Source organism: Hevea brasiliensis, chromosome 13, assembly GCF_030052815.1.
Source record: "Hevea brasiliensis isolate MT/VB/25A 57/8 chromosome 13, ASM3005281v1, whole genome shotgun sequence".
In the NCBI taxonomy this organism is placed as follows: domain Eukaryota; kingdom Viridiplantae; phylum Streptophyta; class Magnoliopsida; order Malpighiales; family Euphorbiaceae; genus Hevea; species Hevea brasiliensis.
The window spans coordinates 80,505,457-80,515,629 of record NC_079505.1 but is presented as its reverse complement, the minus strand read 5'-3'; the positions used below and the strand labels follow the sequence as shown (position 1 = coordinate 80,515,629).

The 10,173-nt window shown below is 30.2% G+C and overlaps 1 protein-coding gene across 1 annotated transcript; it reads left to right on the top strand.

Moving 5' to 3' along the window:
* The first annotated feature begins 7,472 nt into the window (after positions 1–7,472).
* LOC110668381 (probable xyloglucan 6-xylosyltransferase 5) lies at positions 7,473–9,410 on the top strand. Its single transcript, XM_021829587.2, has one exon. The coding sequence runs from the start codon at positions 7,826–7,828 to the stop codon at positions 9,191–9,193; it is 1,368 nt and encodes a 455-aa protein (XP_021685279.2). The 5' UTR covers positions 7,473–7,825; the 3' UTR covers positions 9,194–9,410.
* The last annotated feature ends 763 nt before the right edge of the window (positions 9,411–10,173 follow it).

The following is a 10,173-nucleotide window of genomic DNA, read 5'->3' as shown; positions in this document are numbered from 1 at the left end:
TTTCAGAAAGTTTCTGTTTCTTCGGCTCTGAAAAAAAATGAATGCTTGAGATCATCACCAGTCAAAAAACTACTATATAAAACAAACATTAAGATTTGAGGACGTTCTATAAATTTTCTGAGCCAAGTTTGATAATGACAAAAATTATAACTAGATATACTAACCATAAACATCACTTGCAAGAAATTTATATCAGCATTTAAGCCAATTCATATCAGCACCTAGAAAGCTTCATTGGGATGCGGCAATGCATGTTTTAAGATGCTTAAAATCCTGTCCATCAAAGGGTTTGTATTTTCTAGTAGAGAATGATTTGAAACTCTCAGCTTACTGTGATGCAGATTGAGCATCATGTACATTCAGCACAAAATCACTCACTGGTTTTGCGTATTTCTTGGCACTTCATTCATCTCTTGGAAAACCAAGAAACAAACAACAGTTTCTAGGTCCTCTGCTGAGGCTGAATACGGAGCAATGGCCTCTACAGTGTTTGAATTGTTGGTATTTCTTACATTCTTCATGATTTACAAGTTTCCCTTCAGTTGCCTATTAGTTTAAACTGTGACAACAATGCTGCCCTTCATATTGCAGCTAGCCCATTCTTCCATGAGAGGACTAAGCACATTGAGGAGTCTGTTAAATTTCAGGTGAGTCACCTGCATTGCATCAGGTCCCTATTCATTCACTTGACTGGTTTATTTCTTGATGTGCCAAGTTATTGGGCAATGCAAAAGATGAGTCTCAGCATTATAAAAATTACCCTGAAAATTCAGCAACATCAAGAAACAGAACCATTGGGATCTGATCTCTAGGAAAAGAACAATAGAGGAAATTAATGAGAAGCGGGGATTAATGGAGATGAAGGAATTGTTATAAATAATTTGGATGTTAGATAGTATAGAGAGAAAGAATTTCAATATTGTTAAAATATAAGAAAGTGAATGAACGACAAGAGTGAAATGTGTATAGAATTATATATAAAAATAAATATATATTATTTTATTATAGTACTTGGCACGTGTATGTGTAAAATAAAATAATTATCTTATTGTAATTTTCGTAAATAAATTACGAACAGATGTGCTTATTAACAAGTAGATATGTCTATTAATAAATAGACATGTCAATTCTATATAAACAGTCACAACTGTTTGTATAAGTGTCTGTTAATAAACAAACATGTCTATTTTATATAAAAAGTTATAACTATTTGTATAGGTATCTGTTAATAAACAAACATTTCTATTCTATATAAACAATCACAACTATTTATATAGGTGTCTGTTAATAAACAGACATGTCTATTTTATACAAAAAATTACAATTATTTGTATAGGTGTCTGTTAATAAACATATATGTCTGTTCTATACAAACAGTCACAACTCTTTGTATAGGTGTCTATTAATAAATAGATATATCTTTTACACAAACATTTGTATCTATTGAAGATAGATATATGTGTTTATCTAGAAAAAGTGCTATAACTTTTCATTCTTTATAAATATAGATGAATTTTTTAATCCAGAAATATACTACTTATAGTTATTCTTTTTTTTCTTTTAGTCTCTCTAAATTCGGTTCGTATAAAGAGTTCTTAAAGGAAATCTTTAGGAGTTGCTGTTTGCAGATTTTAGGTTTTGTTGTATCCTGGAGGTATATTGCCATAACCTTGCAGTAATCTATTGGGGGCAATTAATACCTTAAAAATAGTGATTCATCACGCTTCAAAGCCTATTTTACACCCACTGTCTCAACAATTTTAAGATATTAATCGCAATGGAGTCTAAGGCTGTTTCCGTGATGAATCAAGAGTTTATGAAACTTGTTCATTTTAAGGAACAAATTATGCTCACTAAGAATGTGAAAGCAGATCAGAAAAAGATAAATTACCATACAGAGATCATATTCTCAACAACTCATCAAATAGGCTATAGGATTTGTTTACCTCTGTCAAGTCTCCAAACGAAATCTGGAATTCGTTAGAATTCCAATATAATAAAAAAAAAAGGTATTGATAAATTTCTCATTATGAAATATTTTCAATTCTAAATACCTGATAATATGCCTGTTATGGATAAGTCCATGATTTGCATATCTTTATTTCAAAGTTTAAGGATTTGAAAGTGGTAGTTTCTAAATCACTACAATTAGGAGGAATAATAGCACATCATACTTCTAGTTTGAATGATTATAGGAAGAAATTACTGTATGCCACATACGACTTTTCTCTTAAACAGATTCAGAAACACTTACACATTAAAAGTTTTTTATGTGATAATTTATTTTTATGTTGATGACATACTTATAATTAGAAGAAATATAAAGTTATATTATGATGCTAAAGCTCATGGTGAATATGTTAAAGAATGTAATAAGATTTATGTGCATAAGTCGAAAAATACTTTTTATATGCATAAATCCTAATTCATATTGATTGTGTCTATCACTAACTAAGTGGGGATATTGTTAAAAATATTAGTGATAGGAAAATCTGTCTCATTTTGAAAAAGTTATGTCTGTTCATTAAAAAATATCAAAATAAACTATTTATTACTGATAGTTATATCTATTTTAAAAGGCGTAAGTGAACAGATGTAATTATTCTAATAGATACAAAGTGAACTGTTATATCTATTCTAAAAGGTGTAAGTGAACAGATGTAATTATTCTAATAGATACAAAGTGAACTTCTGTATATGTTCGAAGAGATGCATATATTTTATAAATAGCAGTTTGGAATAAAAATCTATTAACTTTTCTTTTTTGTCTTTTTTCTTCATTTTTACCTACAATCAACATTATTATTCTTTAATTTATTCTTGAGAGAGTTTAAAAATTGTTGTCTATATTTATATTTTGGTTATTATCGTTGAGAGATCTGCCTAAACTACCTAGTTGTAATATAGTGAGGGTTTCACTATTTGTCAATTTCATTATATTAAGGGAAGCCAATACTTCTTATAATATTTATTGCAAAATGACTGAAAATTTTGATAGAATAATTACTCAAATTGAGTGTACTAATGCTATCAGCAGCTTAATGTATGCTACGCATTGCACTATTCCTGATATTGCTTTTACAATATATAAATTGTCAAGATACACTAATAATCATAGTGTAGAATATTGGAAAGAAATTTCAAGGGTTTTTAGATATTTAAAAAATGAATTATAAATCATAGATTATTCTGCGATAAATTTTCAATTTTGTTAAAACCATATAAAGAGTTGTATACATGCAAAGAGTTGTGTCCTTTTGTCCAAAAGATATAATCAAATTAAAAGATGATATTATTCTTAATAGTAACATGCATGAAGAGATGAATTTATTGACCAAAAGGTTGGTACTTTTTTAGTAGTAAAAATAAGAGTCTTACAAATCATTTGTAAGAAGTGACAAAAGGACAAATAAGTATGGATTTGTATGTGTGTGTAAGTTTAGCTTGGTTCTTTATTTTTTGATACTTTCATTTTAAACAAGTTATGGAGTAATTTATTTCTGCAAATAAGGTACATATCTAAACTCTAAATTATTTATGTAGTTCATGTTATAAACATGTAATTGCATGGTAGACTAGTGAAACAATTATAGTGGAGATCTTAGGGTTATACAAATGTCAGTTGGAAAACTAGTGCTAAGGATAATAAGTTAACATTTGGTTGAGTGTCTATTTTAGGTGGAGGTGCTGTTTATTGGGCATCAAAGAAATAAACTTGTATAATTCATTCTACAGTAGAATCTGAATTTATAACTTTGGCAAATATTAGTAAGGAAGTAGAATGGCTGAAAAAAACTTGTTACCGGATATTAAATTGTGGCCACAACCTGTGCCATCTATTTCTTTATATTGTGATAGTCAAATCATGATGGCTAAAACTTATAGTAAAATATACAATTGAAAGTATATACATATAAGCTTAAGACATTAAAATGTAAGACAATTAGTCTCTAATAGTGTTATTACCATGTTTATGTTAAATCCTATAATAATTTTGCAAATCCTTTAATAAAAAGACTCTCGAGATATATGTTCATAAGTACATGTGCTGATTAGAATTTAGAATATTTCATTAAATTTACTACTGATGGGAACCGTACTTTATAGTATTATTACTAAATAAAGTTTAAAGGGTAATAACAAGTCATTAATAAATGTTGTAGTTAAGTACTTAGTGTACTAAGTTAATGAAATGAGGATGAGTATTTATATTTTTAATGAAGTTTAATATTATTACAAAAGAAACTTCACCTATATAAACATAGGAAGTGGTGCCACTTCAACAAAAGTGTGAATAACTTTTGTAAATGCTCATGAAAACATGAGGTAGCATAAGGCTATATTCGTGCTAAAATTTTAATAAACTTTTTAAATTGAACTAATTGATTCATGTGTGTAGTATTTCTGGTTCTATTTAATAGAAATCTAAGTTTAGGTTAAGGCTATCATAATTTCTTTATAACTTTGAAATACTTACACTAAGGAAAAGTTTAAATCGAAAGATACTTTTCATTATACATGAAATGATAAAACAATGGGATCCAACAATACAAGCTAAGTGATGGATTGCTATAAATAGCTAGTATGTTAGATAGTATAGAGAGAAAGAATTCATATTTTGTTAAAATATAAGAAAGTGAAGGAATGACAAGAGTGAAATGTGTATAGAATTATATATATAAATAAATATATATTATTTTATTATGGCACTTGGCACGTATATGTGTAAAATAAAATAATTATTTTATTATAATTTTCGTAAATAAATTATGAATAGATGTGTTTATTAACTGATAAACAGACATATCAATTATATACAAAAAGTCACAACTGTTTGTATAAGTATCTGTTAATAAACAGACATGTCTATTTTATACAAAAAGTTACAACTGTAGGTGTCCATTAATAAACAGACATGTCTATTCTATACAAAAAGTACAAAAAGTCACAACTATTTGTATAGGTATCTGTTAATAAATAGACATATATTTTACACAAATATTTGTATCTATTGAAGATAGATATATGTGTCTATGCAGAAAAAGTGCTATAATTTTTCATTCTTTATAAATATGGAAGAGTTTTTCAATCCAAAAATATACTATTTTTACTTTTTCTTATTTTCTTCTAGTCTCTCTAAATTCAGTTCATATAAAGAGTTCTTAAGGGAAATCTTCGTGAATCATTGTCATAGATTTGCGCTTTATTATATCGTGATGATATCATTACATAACTTTACAAAGAATCTAAGATGGCCAATTAATATCTTAAAGATAGTGATTCATCATATTTCAAAACCCATTCTACACTCACTACCTCTGCAAGAATTTATAATATAGCTAGCCACTTGGACTTGCCTTGTTCCCTGCAGTGGCCCTTGTGTCGCTTATGTTTATCTGGATATGTCTACTGTGGTCCTCTTGGTTGGCGTATGCCCTAATATTTGGCCAATATTTAGACATCACATTTAGCTAGAAATGCTCCACCCTACTGTGAGATTTTAATGAATATTGTATTTCTCATTGAATATTAATATGCTATATGTCATGCTTGCTAGCTAGCAGGCAGATTTTCCAGCTAATCATCCCGATTAGAGTATAAAATTGTATGCGTCATCAAAATATCATATCATTTTTTTTATTGTTTCTTTTCTTTTTTCTATTTGTAAGACCATCAAAGAAGTATCATCCAAGGCCTTGCGCTTTCCTTTTTATTTTTTTTTTATTTTAAGTTAGTTGCTTTCACGTATTTCTTTATCATCAATTTACTCTGCTTATTAATTCTATAAGAGAATAAATTTTAATAATTATCTCTAAATTTAAGAATTATAATACTTTAGACATAAAAATATAATATAAATTTTTTTAAAATTTAAAATTTTATATAATAAAACTCTTTTAATTCTTAATAATTGATAATGTAATTTAATTAGGATGATAATAATATAAACAATTATCATTTTTTTATATGACAGTAATAAAATTAAAAAAATTTTAACTTCAAAAAATAATAATAATAATTTATATTATCACCACTTTAAATTATACACATCAATATATTATCTATAAATCAACTATAGATGATTAAAATGATTTTACAATATAAAATTTAAAAATTTAAAAAATATTATATTTTTTTAATTTAAGAGCATCTTTATTATAACCCTTAAAATTAAACACAACACTTGAATTTATACTTTCACTATGTAAATCCAACAATCGATGCCATCTGATTATACATAAAAATTAAAATTTACCAACATTAGCCCATTAATAATACAGAATTTTTATGGAGTTAAAAAATTATTTAAAAAAATTAAAAAAATATTTTTAATAAATTAAAAAACACTAATATTGACCAATTCTTTTAACAAATTACCACATATAATAACACTAGTAATGTGACAACATTGGATATGGAAATAGAGCACATGCCACATGGTTATGAGATTCAGATGAGATAGACAATTGAAGATGGGATCATAATCCCATGGGACCAGACAAGCGTCTGTTAATAATGTAGCATTTCACGACATTAGCATATGTATGGGGAGTGGGTAGCACGCCCTTCCAACAGGCGTGGAACGGTGTGTATTAAAAATCTGTTATACACGTAAAGGAAGAAAATTGGCTGGGGAAAAGAAGTACCTTTTTAACAGTTAAGAGCAGAGTATAAAAATCAAGTCTTTGAAGTTAGCTGTGAATCACTAAGAGACAGGCCCGCAAACACCGGAGGGTCCCATTGACAGTCGGATAAGCTCTGTTCTATTTGCTAATTTGTGAACTCTCCTCTCCATTTCATTTTAATTATTTAATTATTTACTATTAAATCAAAATATCAAAATAACTATTTGCAATGAATAGCGTTTATTAACAAAATAAATATTTCATCCAGATTTTAAATTTAAATATTAAACATATATTTTTATCAATATATCTCATATATGTCTCTTTTAAATTAAAAAAAAAACTAAAAATATTTATATTATATTATGAATGTTTTTATATTCATATTTATATATGTATGAATGTGATAAAAATTTAGAATTAAGAATATTAAAATAAGCTTTTTATGATTTATATCAAAATTAATGTGATTGATATTTAAAAAGAGTTAGCGTGATTAGACTATTTTTTAACCGATTATATAAATAAAATTTATAAAATTATACAATTTATTAGGTTTTTTATAAAATCATTTTATTTTTTTAATTTAAATGTGTTTTATCATATTAAATATTAATTAATTATATTATTTTATTATTAAAAAAAACTTGAATTATATTTACTTCAAATTAAAAACAAATTTAATAATTTTTATCATCTAATTTAAATTAACTGTAAAAACTATTATATTAACAAAATTAAATATCAACATTTAAAAAAATTTGAGGATCAGATATGTAATATCTAATTACGTACTCCAATATGGACATTTTATTTATTTTGGTGAAGAATATTTATAAGGGGAAAAAAAAAAAAAAAAAAGGCAAAGAAGGTTAAGACAAGGAGCAGTTGGACATATGTCGTCTTCAGTTCACAGCTCCATTTTTTAACTCTTCCATTGTTGCCAGTCACCTCTACCAAAACCATTACCAACGCGTCTAACACCACCGTCACTGCCGCCTAGGGTTTTACATTTTTCCTCCGCTTCCAAGCCTTTCACAGCTAAGAGAATACAATTCTTTTAACTGTTATTATTATTATTAAATGCCTTTCAGATCCACACGCTAAAATACTACTCGAACAGAAGAGAGAGAAATTGTGTGTGTCTCTCTCTCTGATTGTCGCATCTGAGTCTATAATTTGACGGAGTTAACTTTAATATGGGGCAAGAGAACTTCACTACCCAGAAGAGAGCTAGCGGCGGCGGAGGAGGAGGCCTGCCCACCATAACCGCCAACGGCAGAGGAGGCCGTGCAACTATGCCGCGCAGCAGGCAGATTCATAAGACCTTCAATAACATCAAGATCACTATTCTTTGTGGCTTCGTCACCATTCTCGTCCTCCGTGGTACCATCGGCATTGGCAACCTCACCAACTCTGACGCTGAGGCTATCAACCAGAATCTTATCGAGGAGACTAACCGGATTCTGGCCGAGATCCGCTCCGACAAAGACCCCACCGATCCGGATGAGCCAGCCGAGGCCGATTTCAACCCCAACGTCACTTACACGTTAGGCGCCAAAATGTCTAATTGGGACGAGGAACGCAAGGTATGGCTTAACCAAAACCCCGAGTTCCCTAATTTTGTTAATGGGAAGCCTCGGATTTTGCTCTTGACCGGGTCCCCTCCTAGCCCTTGTGATAACCCGATTGGAGATCATTATTTATTGAAGGCGATAAAGAATAAGATCGACTATTGTAGGATTCATGGGATTGAGATTGTCTATAATATGGCTCATTTAGACAAAGAACTAGCTGGGTACTGGGCGAAATTGCCCATGATTCGGAGATTGATGCTGTCGCATCCTGAAGTGGAGTGGATTTGGTGGATGGATAGTGATGCTATGTTTACTGATATGGTTTTTGAGATCCCGTTATCCAAGTATGATGAGCATAATTTGGTGATTCATGGGTATCCTGATTTGTTGTTCGAGCAAAAATCATGGATTGCTTTGAACACTGGGAGTTTCTTGTTTAGGAATTGTAAGTGGAGCTTGGATTTGCTTGATGCCTGGGCTCCAATGGGTCCTAAGGGGCCAATAAGGGAGGAGGCTGGCAAAATTTTGACTGCAAATTTGAAGGGGAGGCCAGCATTTGAGGCTGATGATCAGTCAGCTTTGATTTACTTGCTTCTTTCGCAGAAGGATCAGTGGATGGATAAGGTGTATATTGAGAATCAATATTATTTGCATGGTTATTGGGCAGGATTGGTGGATCGTTATGAGGAGATGATTGAGAAGTACCATCCAGGATTGGGTGATGAGAGGTGGCCTTTCGTGACTCACTTTGTTGGTTGCAAGCCTTGTGGGAGCTATGGGGATTATCCTGTTGAACAGTGCTTGAGAAGCATGGAAAGGGCTTTCAATTTCGCCGATAACCAGGTGCTTAATTTATACGGTTTTGGGCACAGGGGACTATTGAGCCCCAAGATCAAGAGGATCAGGAATGAGACAGTAACTCCATTGGAGTATGTAGACCAGTTTGATATTCGCCATACAGAACATGGAAACATCAGATCAGGGAGCTAGTGGGTGAAACATGTTTACTGTGTCATAATTTGTAGGTAATCTAATTCCTCAGTCAAAAGCAGATTTAAATTTGATAACAGTTTACATTTAAGTAAGTTTTCCTTTCTAGTTTGTCTTGGTTATGCTTCCGAGATAAAAAGGGTATAATTCTTTTATTGACATCAACTTTGTCGTCCTCCTGTGTTTTAGTAATCAATAAAGGAAATTTATAAACAAAGCTACAGTATGGTTGTCCTTTTTGCATTTTGCTCCTGAGCTCTCTTTTAATTTTCCTTTGCAATTGTTCTTCTCGAATGTAACTGATAAGAATTTTGTGTACTAGTATGTAAAATTGTGGAATTCTCATATTTTTATTCAAATAATTGCCTTGGATCAAAGTAATTATTTATTTGATTCACTTTTTGCTATTTTTGAAGAAATCGTTATCATAGACATGTAGATCTTTTGAGCAAGTTAGGCCTTTATGCTGTAATTGATGTCTTATATTTTCCACATTTACTTTAGATGGATGATTGCACTCGATTTGCAGAGCTTTTGATCTTTGCTTGCCTTGGTTCATTCTTTCATTTTTCATGCTGATTATGATTCTCAAAAGTCTAGCATGCTTTGCTTTGCTGAGTACTCTTGAAGTGTCTCGTCTTGAAGTTTACATATGTTAATTTTAGATCGTTAAGATATATTGCTTTCACAAGCAGTGCTTACTGCTTAGTGGTTGAACCCTTGGATGGAATTTGGAAGTCATAAATGTTCATATTTTCCCGTTTCTCAAAGCGTATGGTGCTTTAGTTACATGTTTTTAGTAGATATCAGCAGTAAATCCAGAGTTTATGAGGTTAATAGTTATCCTTTGGGTCTTTTTATGTTTGAAACAATAATGTTATATTGCAGTTGTTATTGCATAGGCACAGTGTAAAACTTGAGGAATACCTATGTTCGGCAGTTTCTTACCTTTAAGAGTTTCCATTACTTGTTAACATTTG